Source organism: Dermacentor andersoni, chromosome 6, assembly GCF_023375885.2.
Source record: "Dermacentor andersoni chromosome 6, qqDerAnde1_hic_scaffold, whole genome shotgun sequence".
Lineage (NCBI taxonomy): Eukaryota > Metazoa > Arthropoda > Arachnida > Ixodida > Ixodidae > Dermacentor > Dermacentor andersoni.
The window spans coordinates 24,999,427-25,018,291 of NC_092819.1; the positions used below are offsets into that span (position 1 = coordinate 24,999,427).

Below are 18,865 nucleotides of genomic sequence, written 5' to 3' on the forward strand. Positions count from 1 at the left end.
GTGTACTGAGTTTTGAGCGCACATTAAAGAACCCGAGGCGGTCAAAATTAATCCGGATCCCTCTACTAAGGAGTCTCTCAAAACCTCAGCATTGCTTTACGGAAATGTAAACCCCGTGAATCGTCATATATTAAGTGCCATCAGTAAGAAATCACCACTGCAACTGTAACACTTCACAACTGCAGCTTTTTTTTTATTGCATGTTGAACGCATGCATTGCACTCATCTGCAGTGTCATGTTGCTAAGCCTCAGTGTGAAATAACCGTGTGCCACTAAAATTTTTCTCTGATTTATTCTGCTGACACTGTTTGATAACATCTCTTTTCAACACGTCAAAGTGACGGAGCAAGCGCTAGGAGCATAAATTTAGAGTAACATTGAAGAATAATGTTAAGCTCTATCAGGTGAAGTATAGCAGAACCTTGTTGACGAGTTCCTGTTTTTTCTGTTTTCATGGCTCTTATGCTCTGAAATGCTGGCACTGTTTAGTTAACATGGGATCATGTGTATTAGCTTCCCAGTTATGTCCCAAAAATTCAATGGCGCACCCCTGGTGTGGCATCGCCTTTCAGCTGTACTTACGTTGACTGCCGCCACCGTGTGTTTGAATTGTGTTTGGATACCTTGTGTGGTTGCTTCACTATATATACAGCTGTGCAGAAACTGAAAACGAGCTGTGAATGTTCAAAGAGAGACTGTTATTATCGAACATTCGACACAAGCATCACATGAAAATCACAAGCTTGATTTAGTATGAGTCATGACTACAATTGTGCAATGACAGTGTTTAATGTTCATTCTGTCAAGCAACAATAGTGAGCTTTATTTCGTAGGTTTTCAATATTTTGTTGCTTTCCTATTCAACTGTAGGGTTATTGAATATTATGTTGTTTTGGATCATGCATTCTCTTTCTGGTGTCTACCAAGAAAATTATCAGCAGAGTTCTGCTGCATTTTTGCAAGACATTATCTACATTTATTTCGTGGGAAAAGGTTATTAGCACAGAAAATTAAGGGCAAGTTCTCCCTTTTTGAATTTTACACCCAAATAAAAGGGCCAGTGCTTTAGCATGTCATCGCGGATGTTGAAGTTTTTTTCACATGTATGGGCAATTCTCGCTTGTTTAGAAAATGTTTTCAAAATCAGCTAGGTTGAGTGTTCAGTTCCTGTAGATCACTATGTAATCCTTTTTCTATTGGTGAACTATTAGTTAGCTCAACGTAGACAATGTCAAAACCTCACTATGTCACAAAAAGCCAGTTAAATAACTGCAAGCCCATCTTCCATTCTTGAGTCTTCTCTAGCTTACCAAGACTCTGCTTGTGGTAAGACTAACATTTCTGGTATCACAGAAGTGTCATTTACCAATTTAACTTGGCAGTATTCTTTAGTGTCCGTTTAACCTTCCAAGAAAGCCATCAAGAGCTTAACGTGCACGTTGACCTACTTTGAAAAATCACATGTGGGCAGCTCATTTTTGCTGCATTTTTAAGCCTTGTGGTTTGAGTTATATTTTTAAGTAGTAGTGCTCTGCAAAACTCCACAGGATAGAACAAATTTTATGCAAGGAAATACTGCCATTCATCAAGCTTTAGCAGAATCCTACAAAGAGAGCCACTGAAGAAAACCAAAATAGCTCTATTTGAAGCAAGTGCTCCAATTAGGGGAACTGCAATTTTACCGCACTTGAAGTTATTCTCATAGGCGTTGATTTATTAGTTTCTATTCTGCATCCTTGCTAGTATGCGCACCATATTTTCTTCCTATGTTGCTCGAAATTATTTTCTCATTCTTGTTCAGCAGTGTTCCGCCACCTAAATAAGGTAAATTTATAATAATGGTTGAGAGGCAGATGCAAGAGGTTCGTGTCAGAATGCTACCCGACACAACTGTGAGCCACTCATTCTTGATACTGTCCTGCAGATTTGAGAGTGATGCACAGGAGGCAAAAAGAGATGCCTCCTGACCTGTTACACGAGGAAGCAGTAATCCACACTCAAGGAATCCAGCAAAAAGAAGAGACGTCTTCCTTTAATTGCATCCAGGGTTTTGCACAATCGATACAGAGCACTTGTTCAGGCACGGGTTCAAGAGCTTTGGCCAACAACAAACAAAAGACTCATGCAGTCTGGGAGGAGCGGCAGTTATGCAACTTTGAGCAGTACGTTATGCACCTAAGATACAGGACGGCTGGATACTGGAATGTGGAGTGTCTCGTGGAAGACAGCTCATAGGAAACACACCTACTAGACACTGGTGAGCACAAGCACCTTTCACCAGGGGCTATTCGTTGAGCAGGCAGAGACATTATTTTTCCTTCGTTTAACTTCTCACAACAGCGGCAGCTGGCTGCATGGAGCTCTTGAAGACAGGTTTTAGCATGCATGTGAACATCACACATCCATGTAGCCAACACACCAAGGCCACCCAGCTCGCGGCATCTTAAGCGCTTTGCTTGCAGCCTTACACAAGTCAGTCAAAAATAACATGCATCTATCAAACACAGCCAGGTAATGCCTCGTTATAATAAGCAATAGCTCTATATCAAAACTGTAAGTCTGTTCTAATATATCCATTTATATGTACACACATCATATGTTTCCTAAGGAAAGAAAAGCAAGCACGCAAAAAAACGTCGCAGTCCATTATGAATTCATTGTGCATCAATCACGCGACAAAAAAAAAAAGAAAAAAAGAAAGAAGAAGAAGAAGAGATATAAAGCAAAGTGCGAAGTAGTTACGTGCAGTAAAGTGGCACTGATTGCACAGGAAAATGTGTGCGCGTTCGAAGGAGCTACGGAGTTTCTTTCACCAAACACGAAACTGCTCGTGCAGCGAATTTTACAAGAAAGCGACCGCGTTTGGCATGGCCAGTCCAGAAGGCGGGGGCTTTTTTTAATAAGGCAAGAGAGCGTTGCATAAAGTGCTCGCGAAGTCGCCTCGTCGCCAACGCCGAAAAGTATTGCACAAAGCTAAGTAGACAAGCACGTTTTGGACAAGCGCGCGCGCGAGGCCGTCCCTCGAAGGACGTGATCAGGCGTGCTCCCTCCCGGGGACATTTTTTTCGGGTCGGCCGGCGGCGCAGGAAGCGTGGTTCGGTTGGCGACCCCGGGCCACCGGGTTCCTCGTCGTCGCCCACGCGAGGGGGGAGAAGACGGGCGGCGTTGACTACTGGTGGGACCGCGTGCGCGGCTCGTCCGGGCTCGCCGCCCCAACCGAAGCCCGGGGCTACTGGCGCGGCCTTCGTCGGGGCCGGTCACGTCACGTTGTCCACCAGTCTGTTGGGCGTCAGTCCCAGGAAGCTGGCGAACACCTCGCGGTTGGAGGCGCACGCGGGGCTCGGTGCGGCCTGGCCCCGCTGATCGCAGAGCGCGCGCAGGGCCTTCTCGGCGATCACCGTGAACGGCACGGTCACCTCGGGAAAGCCGTTGCCGTAGTCGCTGCCGCGCAGCAGGACGCGCTTCACCGGTGACGGGGCTGGCGCTGGGGGTGGCTGCTGCTGCAGCGGGGCCGCGCGGTGAGGCACAAGAGGCGCGTAGCCGTGCGGGAACTCGCAGGGCAGGAACGCGGGTGCCGCGGCTGCCCGCGCTGGAGACGGTGGTTCGCTGGCCTGCGGCTCGCGCGCCGGACACTTCCGGTAGTGCGTGCTTGCATCGGCGGCCGCCAGCGCACGTGCGGGCTCGCCGCCACACCAGGTATCGCGCGGCCAGGGCTCGGCGCGCACCAGCTCTCCGGGGGGTCTCGGGACGCAGTACGCAGCGCTCATCACTGGCGGGGCCTGGTGTTGCTGCGGCGGTTGCTGGTGCCATCCCAGGGCGGCCGTCGCATGACCGCGCGGCGGTAGTGGTGGCGGCGTGGCCGGCGGTGTGGTGGCCGCCTTCTTCACCTTGCGCCAGCCGCGGATGGTGGACTCGTTGAGGCCGAACTTCGTACCGGCCGCGCGATTGCTGAAGCGCTCGGCGAACTGTATCACCTGCAGCTTGAACTTCGCGTCGTACTTGCCCTTCTTCGCGGCCGGCGTCATCGCGCAGCGCTTTACTTCTCTGCTGCCGCCGATGCGTGTTTCGCCCCTGTGCGCGAACGGGGTAAAAGACCTCCGTCTGCTCCGGTCGCTCAGGGAGGGCGCCACGCGTCGCAGCGCCGCGCGCGCGCCACCCCCCTCCTCGTCACCACCCGCGGCGCCAGCGGAGACGCCGGTGCGATTTTGCCGCCTTCTAGCATACTCTTTTCGTTGTTCCCTGCGGGCACTAAAAATTTTTAAATGTTACGATATCGCACCGGCCGCCAATGCACAGGGCAACTTCGCTTTCGGTATAGTGACCTTCGCTGTTTTGTCGGTGACCTGCCGATTATGTAGCCAGCATTTTACTGCACGAGGTCTCAAGAGCGAAAAAAAAAAAAGAAAAAAAAAAAGCTGCCCAGTATGCGCTTTCCGCATGAGTGGTGCTGGTTGTGCTGCAAGTATGACGCTCTGCATTGTTCTGCTGAATGGGATGTTAGTGCGTTTTGTATAGTTTCACACAGAAGGGAGACAACAGATCGCTTAATACTGCTACACACTTTTTTTTAATACAAAGTAACAAGATGTCCCCGCCCTCCCCATTTCGAACACAAACATTGTGATCTACAAAAACACCATTTACAGCTGCACTCAACCGTAGTTCCAGCAGTCAGAACACTCCAATTCACAAAACACTGTCTCTGTCGCATGTTCTTGTACAGAGACTTATGCTAAGGACGAGGCCTGCCTCGAACTGGGATGTTGCGTTTTTCCCATAGCTTTTTTACGATGCCTTCCAGTCTCTGCCTGCTACCAGATCTCATATAGAACATCATAATGGGTGGCACATAGTTGCTCGTAGTTTGAGCTAAGCACGACATCTTGGGCAGTGTGGGCTTGTTTACAGCCCTTGAAAGGTCCAGCGGTTGATGCTCATCTGAAGACGTGCCTGCTTTGCTCTGCACTGCAGACGGCTTCGCTGCGGAATGTTCTTGCGGCATTCTCGTTGTGAGCAGTGCAGCTAGCCTGGCAGGTGTCGCTCCCGGAGGGAACATTCTTGCATGCACACTTGGGTGGTCCAGGATTGAGTTGTGGTTAACAAAGCCTCGACCACCATTTTGACCAACAGACACATGCACATGGTGGAAACTTTGTGGAGATTTCCTGTTCTCAAAAGATTGTGGCGCAGGGAAGTCTATGGGACTTCTCATCTTGCTTCTCAGCTTTGAAGTGTCCTGAATAAGCCGCCTTCTGTTGTGTGGTGCCTGGTAGGCTACATAGTGACCAGGAGTGGTGTTCTTACGAGTACGGCCTCCAATTGCACTGTGTTCACGCGCACAAGTGTCTATTGTAGGCAAAAGCTCTTTGGGAATAGCATGGTTGCCGGGTGTCCTGATACCCGGCGAAAGGTCAGTGTTTGGTTCGGATGATGGTACCTTTGAAGTGGCAGTTGCGGCTGGAGTGAAAAGAGCAGTCTTTGATGCAGGGATGCTTAAAGGATGCCTGGATTGCAGGCTACATATTTCCTGCTTTTCCACTTGGACAGCATAATTCAGTACAGCAGTTGAGGTATCGAGTATATCGATGCTGAGAGAATCTTTGGTTGACAACTCTGAGGCTACCTCTTGTGGCGAGGGCGCCTTAGGAAGCTCCACCTTTCGCACTACGAGCGGCGCAACAGGACTGGAAGCCGAAGCGACCATGTCATACACACTATCGGAGTCCACTAATGGGAACACGGCCTCCACCTTTTGCACAGCACTGCCAGCGTCGGGCGAGGTAGGCTGGGCAGCCGGGGAATGTGTGTTGGGAACCGTCGTGTGAGCGAGGTCCTCTTCGCCGTCCCGCTGATGGCCGGGCTTGGCCAGGGGGCTCTGCGGCCAGCTGCTATCTGCCGCTTTATCACCGCCGGGGGGCTTTCCCGTTGCCGATAAGCCGTCAGGTATCAGAGCGAGCGGCCGGTGCAACGAGATCTTGAGCTTCAGCGAGCCTTCCTCGAGCGTGCAGACGCCGTGCACATCCCCTGCGCTGCTCGGTTGGTGGTCCGCATCGGCGCCGGTCGGCGCCGCCTTCTTGTGATGGTGGTGGTGGTGGTGATGGTGCGCCGTCGCCGTCGATTGAGCGCCGACGCTGGGCAGGTCTCCGTCGGACTCGCAGCCGCGCTGGACGTCGGCACCGCGTGCCCTCTTGGTGCGCTCGCCGTCCTCGCTGCGTCGTCGCTTCACCGGAGCGGCGAGCAACGGCTGGGCCAGCCCGCCGCCGTCCAGGGCATCGCCGTTCTGCGCGTACATGGCGTGTTGCTCGCCGTTGTCGAACGCCAGCGCTGCGCGCACGTGGTGCTGCTTGTCGTGGTCGCACTTCCCTCGTGCTTCGCGGCCCCTCTGGTCTTCGGCGTTGTCCGAATGCGGCGAGGAGGCGACCAGGTTTTCGTCGGCACCGTGCACGAGCGGTTGATTGATAGGGCGCATACGTCGCGCGCCGCCGCCGAACGCCAATTCGCAAATGTCACCCACTGGTATCGGCGCCGGCGGCAAGCGAGAGAGCCGGCCGAGCGCGTCGCCGAAATCGCTTCCTTCCCTTGTGCCGTGCGAGTTCAGCCGCGGCGGCACACACACACCGCGAAGAGGGCAAAGATGGATTCCTCGCCTACCTCGGGAGTCTCGCAGCAGAGCGGCGGCGTAGTTCGGCGGGCATGCCGTGTCACACAGCCCGAGGAGAGCGAGCGGTTTTGTTTTGCCGCGGCGCCGCTCGTCGTTGCCGTCAGTTCGTCACTTGGCGGGCGCTGTTTAAGCGTCGCGTCCTTCCCGCTGTTCGGTGCATTCGACGCGTACTAGGTGCTAGTTAGAGCCGGCACAGGGCGACAACATGGCCCATTCCGGTGACACAACATCTTCGTCGTCGGGGCGGCCGCCTTGCTAGCACCCCCGAAAAACTTGGTTTTTCTTTTCGCTCTCCCTCGTTCATTCTCTCCCGCGAATATGACACGGGTTTTTGACGCCGGGCGGCGCTGCGATGTCAGACCGGAAGCTTTATGACCGGAAACAAGCTCTCCATCTTTCTTTGCTTTCTCGCTCTCTCTCGATCTGCTGCCGAGTGCTGAGGCGCGGTTACGAGGGCAAGAGGCAGAATTCGGCCACCGGCAGCCACTGCGCTGTCGATGAAGGATTCTCTCGCGCCCTGCCGGTCGTGCTTTATTCTCTGGCTTCTCGTCTCGCATTCCATTTAGAGCGCGCGGCGTCTTTACTGCTCGTTTATTGCGTCGTAAAAAGAAGAAGAAAGAGAAAATACAAAGGCGTTCTGTCGCTCAGTGCAAGGTTGCGGGTTCGTTCGGTTCCGAGCACTCAGACACCGGCGCAGACCCGTGTGTTTTGAGCTGGCGCATTCTTTGAAATATTGCGAACAAACTCGCCTTGCTGGAAACCTTACCGAACTGATTCGCAGCTGCCGCCTTCCGATGTGTGCGCGCATGTGAAGGTGCTTGTTATGTGGAGATTTCTGAAGGATAACGCCACAGAGAAAGAAAATACTATCTATATGATAAACCCTTTGTCGGAGCGCTGCTCTTCAGCGTGCTTGTTCCGTGACCAGCTTTGTACGCAGCCGTCGAACCGGGGTGTGCGAAGCTTCCTAAAAAATACAGCCGATTAGTCAACAAATTTCCTGGCATTACAGTGTGTTCGTTGTTGCAGGACTTACTTGAGACGAGGACGTACTGAGAATGACGCGACGGGTGCACGCACGTTCACTGAAGTAGAACAATAAAATTCAGTGGCGATTCAGCGCTCAATGCGAGAGAGATGCGTTGAACATCACGTCGCAGCTCTTTGAGGCCCCCGGACCCATGATTTAAACCAATGCAGGAACATCGCGAAGGGTTGTCCAGAAGTTCACTTGACACACGTTCTTCCTCTTCGAGGGGGGAAGTGCAACCGACGATGGTCCGCAGCAGACCACGGTTAATTGCACTTCTTGTATACAGTATAATTAAATACACACGCTCTTCTAAGCTCTCCCATTCCCTCTCTACCACGCGACCGTATTCTCGCACTTCAAACACATGCACGTTTTTTCCCCACTTCGACACACCTAATGCTAACGCATTAATATAATTGTGCCGAAAAGATAGCGCTACGCTGCTATCTCTCTGCTGACTTAGCACGCCAGAGGCCGGGATCGATCGTCCCTGTTGGTTTTCTTTTCTTCCGCGTTCCATCCTAATCTAATTACCCCGCGCTCCCTTATATTTTGGATTTCGAGCCACCTCTTTTCAGGGAGAAAAAGTACTACAGCTCAACCTCTATTCCAAAGAAATCGCTCATAAAGAGCACGTAGAGCGATGGCTCATGCAAATTTATTCTGATTGGCGGTGGTTTTGCGATAGTGTGTGTGCGTGTTTGAGGGAAGATGAGCTCAGACACGATCCCCTGCGTGCGTAGGACCGTCATTGCGGTCCCAGCCCTTCCAGTCTGCGAGGATGGCGAGGCAACCGTATCGATGGCAAAGCATTCCTTCCAGAGCGCCTGCCTTTCTTATTTTTAGCATACGTTCGCTAACGCGAAGTTTCGAGGGCACTAAAGATATGTTCCTAAGTGGAAGATTATTACACGGTGGGTCCACTTAGCCGTTTATTGTTTTCGTGACATCCTCACACCCATTCACAGGACACCCAGGCCATTCTCAGAGGACATTTTGTGTCCTTGTCCCCACCAGAGATATATACCAGGGGCCGCACTACAGTTTTGAACATGCTGCTGTGTTGACTAGCATGACTGCGCTGATATTCTTGTCATCTTCCACCCCTCTTTTGTTCCTGTTTCCTAGTGCGGAGTAGTAGCAGGTTAGGTTAGTTTAAGCATTTATAATTAATCAAATCTGCTACTATTATGTGCACGCGCAACAGTTTCGCTTTAGCGGTGTAACACCATTTGCTAAAAATCAAGAAATATAAAACACAACTAGGACTTCATATCGCCGTGATTAACGAAACTCGTATGCTGTGCTTTTTACATATTTTTCTTTCCCACTGCCCGAAACGTGCTCACTCAGGACAGTGGTTGCAGGAACGGCAACGTATTCTCCTCTTGGGTCGCACTGACAATGTACATTTTTTAAATTTATTCATTTATTTGTTTATTTATTCAGTGACCCTCAGGGCCAATGACATTACAGAGGGGAGTGGTTATGAACAAGAAATAAAGAAATTGTACAAAGTTAAAACACATACAGAAAGCTTGGCTGCTAAAACAGTGTTAGCTAATTACTAATAATGAAAAAGTACAAGCATAAGGCAAATGGCAAAGCAATGAACAGTGTAATAAGTAATAAGCAGCAAGTAGTACAAATAATATCTATTTGCAGAATGATAGAAGGTGCGGGATGAAAGCCATGGTTATGGTTCCTTGACAGAATGTCAACCGGTGGGTGGTCTTATTCTTGCGATGTGCGGACTTGGAAGAAAATACATTAAATGAGTTTTCGTGTTACAAAAATATAGTCCTTACTTAGCGAGGATGACCAATGCAGAAATATTCTACCAGTAGATTTTCTCATCCCACGCATATGTTCGTCCGGAAAGGACTATTAGAAAAATTACGTATACTCGAGCGGAAACGAATATTCGAAGCATTGGAATATGTACAATTTTGGAATATTCGCACCGTCTTGGTCAAGAAGGCCAACCCTACCCCACGCCCTGCATACTAACCGTTATACAGGATGATCATTTTTAAAGCGAAGCTTTCTTTGTCTTTTCCTTCGACTTTCCCACTGTTGCTGCTGCTGTCCGGCACACCGCGTCGTGGGGTGGTTCCGAGCGTGTATATACATGGAAGGAGCGTGGCAGAGAAGAAAAGAGACACGAGGAACTCGTTTGGATCTCACCGCATCGAATGTGCACAATGCCCTCTGGAGCTCCCGGGTCGTCGCCGCATTAGCCTCCTAACCGATGGGGTCACCCCGCAAGCGCTTACCATTCTACCAACGTGCAAGTCCAGAGGGAAGCTAGATAGATTGGGAGAGAGGGGAGAGGAGGCTGAGAATGGGTAGAACCGACGCAGTCACGAGACGAGTGAATCACTCAAACGAGCCTTGTCACTCTTCGCACGCAGTTCCCATGCAAATACAAGGGGGGGGGGGGGAATGTTGCGCACAACAACGCCTCAAGCAAACACAACTGCCTTTGTGTTTTGTGTACTACGCACACAAACAGCAGTGGTGCACGCAAGGTAACGTTTAACACTAACTCACCACTCTTGTGTTGGACAAAACGTTGAAGAAATTAAACATTCGTCGTCAACATCACCGCTAATTATCTTCAATCAAAGCAGACAGCACAGAAAGCTTCGCTTACATTGATTCCCACGATGCGTGGGTTCTGCATTATTTTAATCAAGTTTTACGGAATTTTTAAAAATCTCGTGTGCGCAGACAGCATAATTCTTGTGCTTGAGCTGAATTATTCGAAAAGGCGATTATTACTAGCACGAGAAATGGAAACACATATTCAATGAACAAGAATTCACTAATGAACTACCTAATTAATTGCTTTACGGCAGATATTGCAATGTACGAATTGTAACCGAAGAGTTTGCAAGACGCATCCAGTTGCAATGAATTTCCAAGGTGACGCCAGTTTTGAGATATTATTTCACGAAGTACATAGGCGTTCCAGTTGATTTTGTGCTTCAATGCATAAAAGAGCGTTTTGTTAAAAAATGCACGCAGAAACACCTCTGAGAGTTGTGTAAGTATGCGTAAGCATTGCGCCACTTGCTCATATCCTTGCCGCCCGATGTCATTATCAATGTTATGAAACTTGCTCCGATCAGTATAAAGCTTATCAACCTTTAGCAGTCGTTGTAAACCTTATCGGACTAGATCCAACCCTTATCAACCCTTATAGGTTATCAATTTTATCGGACTCGATTCGATCCTTGTCAACTCATATGTGTATTTATCAACATTATCGGACATGATCCGATCCTTATCAATTCTTTTCGGTGCTTATCAACCCTATAGGACTTGATCCGACCTTTATCAACCGTTATCAGTGCTTATTTATCAGATTCCTCCGACCGTTACAAGCCCTTATCACTCTTTAGCATTCATCTTATCCATCTACGTCGAACCATTATCAACCGTGACGAGACCCATATAACCTCTCATCACTCCTTATCATCCTTATCAAGTCATTGACTGCTTATCTATCTGTGCGGCGGGAAGCACATGAACCCTCATAGATCGGTGGCATTTCGATAGGTGAAGGAACGCCTCAACGGAAGGCAACGGGGTTATGGCGTGCTTGGCATTAAATTTTTGCAATATCAGAATTTTCCTGATGTCTACAATGCACCAAGTCGGCTCTACATGTGGTTCTAGAGATGGCTTTTGTTCCACCATCACCAAATCTTTCAACAAAGCCTTCATAAAAACTGTTGTTTGATACACTATTTTCTTTATAGTGATTCTTCTTACGTGACGGACAGGTTTCCTGACGGACAGTTTGATGGCGCATATCTCCAAACTGGTATCATTCTGGAAATTCATTCCAAGGGGATACGCGTGACAAACTCTGCGGCTGCAATTCTTAAATTGCAATATACGCCGTAAATGGTAATTAGTTTCGAAGTTAATTAGTGAATCTTTGTTAATTAGTCGAACGTGTGTTTTCATATTTTTGTTTTTTGTGCATGTCCGCCTCTGAACAATCCAGCACAAGGACTATAATCGTGTTATCTGCAACAGACAAATTTTATAAAATCAATAGAGCTTGAACATGATCGCCCCCGCATATGGGAGCATAAAACAACCGTCTAACAGATCCCGAGGAACGTATGCGAGCGTTCGTTGAAGAAAAGCTTTTTGCGACTTGTGTTACGATGTGAACGAATTGTGCAGCGCGAGCGGCTGCCCGATCGATATTCGCCATAAATGTTCCATATTTTCCCTGCCTCCTTTAATGGAGCGGGCCGGCCATTCCAGCGCGAACTCTGCTACTTCCGCTGCAGCAGCAGCAGGTAGCGCTTGCTGCAACTGCTGCAGCCAACCAGTCCACGTTGGGGGGGGGGGGGGGGGGAGGGGGCTGATATTGTTGACCTTGAACGTACCCGCACCCCTCTTCTCGCGCCACGTTGCATGGCGCGCACTGAAAATATTATGAGGCCTCGAGCTGGGCTTGCGTGGCAAGTCCTGGAGGGGGCGCCAGAACACACAAATATATATACATATGTACAAAACAATCGATTGCTTCAATTGAGGCTATGTGTAAGTAAACTTTATTTTTTTTTTTACATCGCTTCTATCTCTGCAAGAGCGGTTGAACAGCCTTTTTGCGTAGCAACGGGGCTTCTCTGATGAAGCGCCTCCGGCTGCTATAGCCCGCCGGCGTTCTCGAGCGTCGCCTTGTTTTAATTCACACAGCTGTCTTCATCGCGATAGCATCGTCACAAGTGCCATCATATTGAAATTTCTTGGAGCTCTGCGCGTGAGGTTTTATTTATTTATTTATTTATTTGTTTATTGCATAAAGCATCCAGTGCTGGCGGAATGTATGCATTAAATACAAGAAAAATGAGTTTTGCCTCCGATCTTAGTATATATAATGTTATGAGGTCAGTATAAGTATTGATAGGAATACACAACCGCAGATTAAGTAAAAAAAAAAAAAAGGGAGCACATGCGCGAAATCCACGTCTGGTAAATGCGCCTGTGTATATATGGACTAGAAAAGCTACAAAGCGTACCGAGCCAAAATATCTCCGGAATTTTCACCCGAATGGCATTCCGTAACTAACGCCTTGCGGCAACTCATTTATCATTGCAGTTGTTTGCGAAAAAACAAATCGCTGCGGCACAAATACTCGGCGAACCTTCATAGCAAAACCAAAAAGAAACAACACGCTCCCTTAAAAAAAGAAAGAACAAGGAAAAAAAAACGAAAAATATAGGTAACCGTAAGGTTCTTCGCGTAACTAGCGAAATAACATGGTGGCGACAAGCAAGCATCTTGGTATTCGTATTTTATTCGTGCATGTAGCATAACTAATCGAAATGCGCAAACTCGTGTACTTAGAATTTGGTGTGTGTTAGATAACAGCAGGTGGTCAAATCTCATAGCCCATCTGTGGTTGCTTTGGGACGTTCACCCCAATCAACATCAATCAATCAGTCAAGCCTCTATTTTTTTTTTCTCGAGCCGTGTCTCCTCGTTTCCTATAAGAAGGATTGCGCTCCAAGGGCTCTCTTTCGCTTTCTAAGGGTGCCCCTTCACAGTAAGCGAGCACCCAAGTGCCATGTAGGGGACTTCGCGCCCACCATTCATATAATCGTCAATGAATGTTTCTACCACCATATCCTCGGTTCCTGTCATACGGCTTCTTTCACGGGCGAAAAATGTCCACTGCAATTCCTCGCCGCTCGAGCGCTTCCATTTCGAAAAGCACGGTGGCCGTTTGCGGCTCACCGCACCAAGGATTGCCACCTGATGTTCGAGATCGTCGGAACCCGGCCACTGCGCGGAAGTCACCCGTTTTTTCGACACGGGCAGGTCTCTTCGTGGAAACTGCGCGTGCAGTTGCAAAAAGCAACAGAGGGGGGACTCAAACAGTGCACCTTTGGAGTACGCGGTGACCGCCGTCTGCAGTGCGTTCACGGCAGTGATGCACGACTGAAGCTTTTGCGCGCATAGGCAACAGGCGTGGGTCTCACCACCCAAGCGGAAGCTGCGCGAACGGGCTCAAAGCTAACGTAGCTGAAAGAGCGACGGGGCAGTGCTGGTGAAACGGGCAGCAGAAGTTCGGAGAACTGACCGCGATTGTGTCGTCTGCTGGTAACCCTTCTCTGCTCCCCTCACCTCCACCACCACCTTTTGTCGACGCAAAAGTGACATTCCAAGATGAGCTTCACGAGAAATATATGCCGACAGTACAAGAAAGAGAGAGAGAGAGATAAATTTTAATTGAAGACCGAGCAGGTGTCCCCCCCACGAAATATAGAAGAATTCCGAGTTCCGGCCTTTTCGCTGAAATATTAAGTGACATACCTCTTGAAGGCAAAGTAATATCAAAGGCCTGAGTGTTCTCGTGCAAGGTCTTACCTTTCACGAGGCGCGAAAAACTCCCAAACTCAGCCAAAACATATATTGCCGCTCTGTTTGCCTCGACAGGCAGGCTTTAACGTTATATAATCGGAGAGGGTGCGTGTAATATGCTATTGCTGAAAGTTATTTTACGTATTAGCTCATTATTTCTGTCTTCGACAAGAAATCTCATAATATGAAGACACTCTTTGCATTATACTCAGGCGACGTTCGTGACGTTTAGTCGATCGGTGATGGCCCGCCTTATAAAGCGTTTCATGGAGCGCTGTTTTATGGAAAGGACGGGGTCCGTCTGATCGAAAGCGCTGCATCCACGATAGTTTCATCGAAGCTACATCTCGATGACTGTGTGATGTTTCGCGAAGTCGCGCCAGCAACATAGTAATTTTCAGTCCGTCCTCAGGGCAATTTTATTTTTCTTATCGATGCGAAACAGATTAGCGCATCGAACAACCACATCTTAAATACCTCGGCGTTCCATTACAACCGGCCTCACTTGGACTACTGACATCATCTATTCAATAACATTGCAAACCAAGATTCGGGATATATGTGGTGGAACTTTTCACTGCCAGCATAAGCGCCATGAAATCTTGCCTCGGATTACCATATTGACATGTGTACTCGTTTACCCCCCCCCTTCTCCCTCCTTTTTTTCCGGGGACCGCATTTCACCCGTTACCAACTTCATGTTATCGCTGGGTGCATGACGCGCTTGCATGCATCAGAACATTCTCGATCATTCTTGCCGATTGTATCAGTTGTCTTTCGATGATCGCCGACTATGCTCGCCGCTGTCGTTGTGCTTTGAGTGTCACTTGCTTTTAGGGGCAGGCACAAGTTCGGCCCATAAAAAGTTTAGTGATCCACAGTTTTTGCTACTGTGTTCTTCACCGTGGCTACTACGTGACAATATTATTAGCATGGCAGCAGCATTTTGCGAATACTTTTAATGCTCAGCAGGAACCGAAGATTTATCTAATATAGCGTTTATGATGCCAACGTGTGATTTGTGCAATTAAGTTTCGTTGAAACTTCTTTCGAAGGAATGGTGAAGTGTGGCTTTTGTAGTTTGGTACCGTTTACGCATCACTCACGGAAGCGCGGTCCACGTTTTGTTGGTCCACGTTCTGAAGTAAGCCGGCCATCCCCCTCCAGGGTGATTTAGTTTAAGCCGCGGTATTTATCTAAACTATTTTGCCTATTGTGACATCATATCCTGCAAGTTGTTTTCGTGCACTGCGCATTCGCGATGTATTTTGCTGCAGTTTGTCTCGATTTGTTGATGAAAGGAAACTCGTACATTGACGTTTAGCTTTAGGAAAGAGCATATACACAGCCAGTAAGTGCGAAGTTAGGCGAAGTGTGGAGTCGGTTGCTTTTTGTCTGCTGATGAAGATGACGCGCAGTCTGCTCTGATTGGCTACAGACCAGCGAGCCAAGTGCAGCATATGACGTCATGGCCTCTGTCCGACGCTGCACTCGTCTACACTAAAGCCCCTCCATCCACGCGCCACCGCCGCTTTAACCTGGTCGGCGGAAACGTGTATGGAGGGGCTTTAGTCTACACAAGCCTGCACGAAGTGCAGGTACAGTGGCTAGAAGCCACTGTAGTGCAGGTAAGAAAAATTTAGCCATGCTAATCGAAGGCGCAGTGTAGGAAGTGTAGTTTTTATGCTGCACTACAGATTAAAAAAAAATGGTTTCATGTAGGTGGGCGGATCTACATATTTTTTACACCATAAAGAATTTGCGACTTCCGGAACTCTGTCCCCTGGCAACAACACAACAGAAGGTCGACCGCGCTGCGATAGCCGAATGATTGCGCGCTTTTTGCAACCGTCATCGTCCGGCATTGCCTCACTTCGTCGCCGCCCTCGTCGGCGCAAACAACGAGGGTGAAGTTGGCGCCACACAAGGGTGCTTGCTGACTCAGCGACTAAAATCATATAAGTCACACGGACCGTGTTGCTATTTGCCACGGAAAAAGCAACAGATACAAAGCCTTTACAACTTAGCGGCTTGGCTTGACCTGTGGTTTGGGCGTGAGCTGTAAATTCTGGATCGACCATGCTTTGCTAGTTTCGGTTTCGAGGAGGTGCCGGTAACGTATCAAAAGAATAAAGTTCACCGACGATTATGATACTCCCTAATGCGGAATTTGAGCGCAGATGTTTAGGCGTTCTGAATTCGCGTTTATATTGAGGTGAAGGACTTGAACGGCAGGGTGCTCTCGGCGGCGGCGTTGAGTAGCGTTGAGCTTCTGCTCGTGCAGCTTGTTTAGCAGCAACGGCAGACTAAGCACTTCCACCGGTTGCATTGCTCAGGGTCACGGTGTAAGAACATTCTTACACCGTGCTCATGGTTAAAGGGGCCCTGAACCACTTTTTGTCGAAGTGGAGAAAGACATTTGAAGTGAAGATAGGCTATTTCAGAACCATTTTGCCGCAAAAAATACTTCAATGCGTTCAGCAGAACCGGAGTTAGCGGCAATCAAACACGGCCTCAGCTGTGCTCCACTTCCTCCTCCATTGATTGATTGATTGAAAACTTTATTGTTCCACCGAGCTGGGGTGCCCGCCTCTTAACCTACACGTAGGTAGGGGGGGAGGACGAAGCAGTCCCCGCGCGTTGAGGACGGTGAGTGTTCACGGCCTCAACGGCCAGGCGAATTGCTCGACGCTGGTCGTCTTCAGCCTCGCTCTGGAGCAAGGCCTCCCAGGCTTCTCTACTGTTAATGTTTTCCTTGGCCCCTGGGGAGCCAGCACACTCCCATATTATATGGTCTAGCGTACCCTTTTGCTTACAAATTTTGCAGAGGGCGTCGTTATAGTCCCTCGTCTGTGTTAGGTAGATCCAATGTGGTGATGTATAATTGTTTCCCTGGAGGCGTCGCCAGATGCGAGCGTCCTCCAGAGAGAGAGACCGATGCGGAGGCGAAAAGATTCTTCTTTCGGCTTTGTAGTGATCGACAATTTCCCTGTACGTGATCATGCTATCTTTTATCCCTGGAACTGGCTGCTCTAGAGTTGCCCGGTGGTAGAGTGCTCGGGCGAGCTCGTGAGCGGCTTCGTTGCCTGGGACTTCTTCATGGGCCGGTACCCAAATAAAAGTTATGTCCCTCCTGGGAGGGTTTTTGAGTAGAATGTGGAGGGCTTCTTCCGAGATTCTCCCTTTGTTAAAATTTCGGATAGCTAATTTGTTATCGCATAATATTACTCCCGCTTTTGTACCCGCACAAGCGAGCGCTACTGCAACCTCCTCGGCTGTACAGGCGTCCCTCGTGCACGTGGAGCACGCTATCTTAACGCACCCGTCGCCATCAACCACCGTCGAAACCGCAGCCCCGTCTCTGCCGCAAGCGGCGTCCACGTACGCTACATTATGCGCCGGTGTGTCTTTAAGTTTATTTAGTAGAGCCTTAGCCCTGTGAGCTCTCCTCTCTTTGTTGTAGATAGGATGCATATTTTTAGGTAGGGGGGCGATTCTGAAGCGCTTACGCACGTCCAACGGAATGTCCTTCTTGTCAGTCGGGGCACCCCTGTCACATTGAATTCCTACCCATTCCATGATTTTTCTCCCTGTTTTAGACTGGCCTAATCTTTCCAACTGAGACACTCGTACTGCCTCAGTGAGTTCAACTAGCGTGTTGTGAACCCCCATTTTGAGGAGGAGGTCTGTCGAGGTCGAGTCTGGGAGCCCTAGGGCTCTCTTAACGCTCTTCCTAATGATCGCATCTATTTTATCCTTTTCTGCTCGTCTAAACACAAGATACGGTGTGGCATACGCTATACGGCTGGTAATGAAGGCTTGCATGAGTCTGAGGAGGCTGTTCTCTTTGAGGCCCCTGCCTTTGAGTGAAATTCTCCTAAAGATCCCCGTGACCTGCGCCGCGTATCCTTCTAGCTTCAATGCCTTGCACTGCGAAGGCTACGGCGGAGACGTCACCGTGGCGCGCAGTTCAAATTTTCGATTTGGTGCCTATGCCGCGCTAAACGTAAGCCAAACGCGGCTGTCCTAGAGAGCCGCAGTGCGCTTAGTCACTGGACTCGTGGCGGCACCTCGCGGCGGCCGCGGTGTAGCCGAGCGCAGCGACCAATAGCAGCCGCGTATTGGAGTGTGCTTTATGACGAAATAAAGCACACAGAAAATAGCGAGGATCATGGGGTTTTTGAAACGAAAGCGTTTGAGAAAAAGGTGACTTCGTGCTCCGCTTGCGAGCTCCACGGACCGCGTACGATAGCAGAACTTGGCTGAGATGTTCACAACAGCGTATGCTACTCGCGGACTATGTTGTTTCACCAAGCCCGACGGGTGGTTCAGGGCCCCTTTAAGAAAAGAACGCGGGTGCGCGTGGCCCGCGCGGAGCGCATTCTTTAGCGGAGGCGGCGCAGACGAAGTAGCGCATGCGCAGTGTGTCGCCGCCGTGGAGTATTTCTCGTGCGGCACTCCCCTTTCCTCCTCGCCATTTCGCCATACTCACCTGCGCTCTCCGCCCCATGGTTCAGCTGCAGCCTCCTCCTCCGCTTTCCTTCTCGCGCCCTTTTCTTTCATCCCCCGCTGCGTTCGGCGTTCGCTCAATACTGCTTCGCTGTGCTCGTGAGGCACGGGCACGCTCAACGCAGGAACGGACGCCTAAGAGCTGCGCTCTAAAATATCGCTCCTTCTGTTCCACTTGGGGGCGAGTTGCCGTGCGATTGAGCAGTTGGAGTACGAATTATCGAACGGCGCGTTGTAAGGTGTCCGAATTTCGGCTGTGAAAGTCAA

General features: G+C 49.5%; 4 protein-coding genes across 4 annotated transcripts in view; 1 reads left to right on the plus strand and 3 right to left on the minus strand.

Moving 5' to 3' along the window:
• The window catches only part of RpL24 (ribosomal protein L24), a 493,457-nt gene that overhangs the window by 39,454 nt on the left and 435,138 nt on the right, over nucleotides 1-18,865 (minus strand). The gene's annotated exons all lie outside the window — the stretch shown is intronic.
• The window catches only part of Cep97 (centrosomal protein 97kDa), a 155,387-nt gene that overhangs the window by 24,311 nt on the left and 112,211 nt on the right, over nucleotides 1-18,865 (plus strand). The gene's annotated exons all lie outside the window — the stretch shown is intronic.
• LOC126521729 (uncharacterized) lies at nucleotides 2,007-4,445 on the minus strand. Its single transcript, XM_050170470.3, has one exon. The coding sequence runs from the start codon at nucleotides 4,024-4,026 to the stop codon at nucleotides 3,259-3,261; it is 768 nt and encodes a 255-aa protein (XP_050026427.1). The 5' UTR covers nucleotides 4,027-4,445; the 3' UTR covers nucleotides 2,007-3,258.
• On the minus strand, nucleotides 4,550-6,986 carry LOC126521706 (uncharacterized). The gene has a single exon (XM_050170441.3). The coding sequence runs from the start codon at nucleotides 6,468-6,470 to the stop codon at nucleotides 4,734-4,736; it is 1,737 nt and encodes a 578-aa protein (XP_050026398.1). The 5' UTR covers nucleotides 6,471-6,986; the 3' UTR covers nucleotides 4,550-4,733.

Coding starts and splice junctions, on each gene's coding strand:
- LOC126521729 (XM_050170470.3), bottom strand. CDS start 4,026: ATGACGCCGGCCGCGAAGAAGGGCAAGTACGACGCGAAGTTCAAGCTG.
- LOC126521706 (XM_050170441.3), bottom strand. CDS start 6,470: ATGCGCCCTATCAATCAACCGCTCGTGCACGGTGCCGACGAAAACCTG.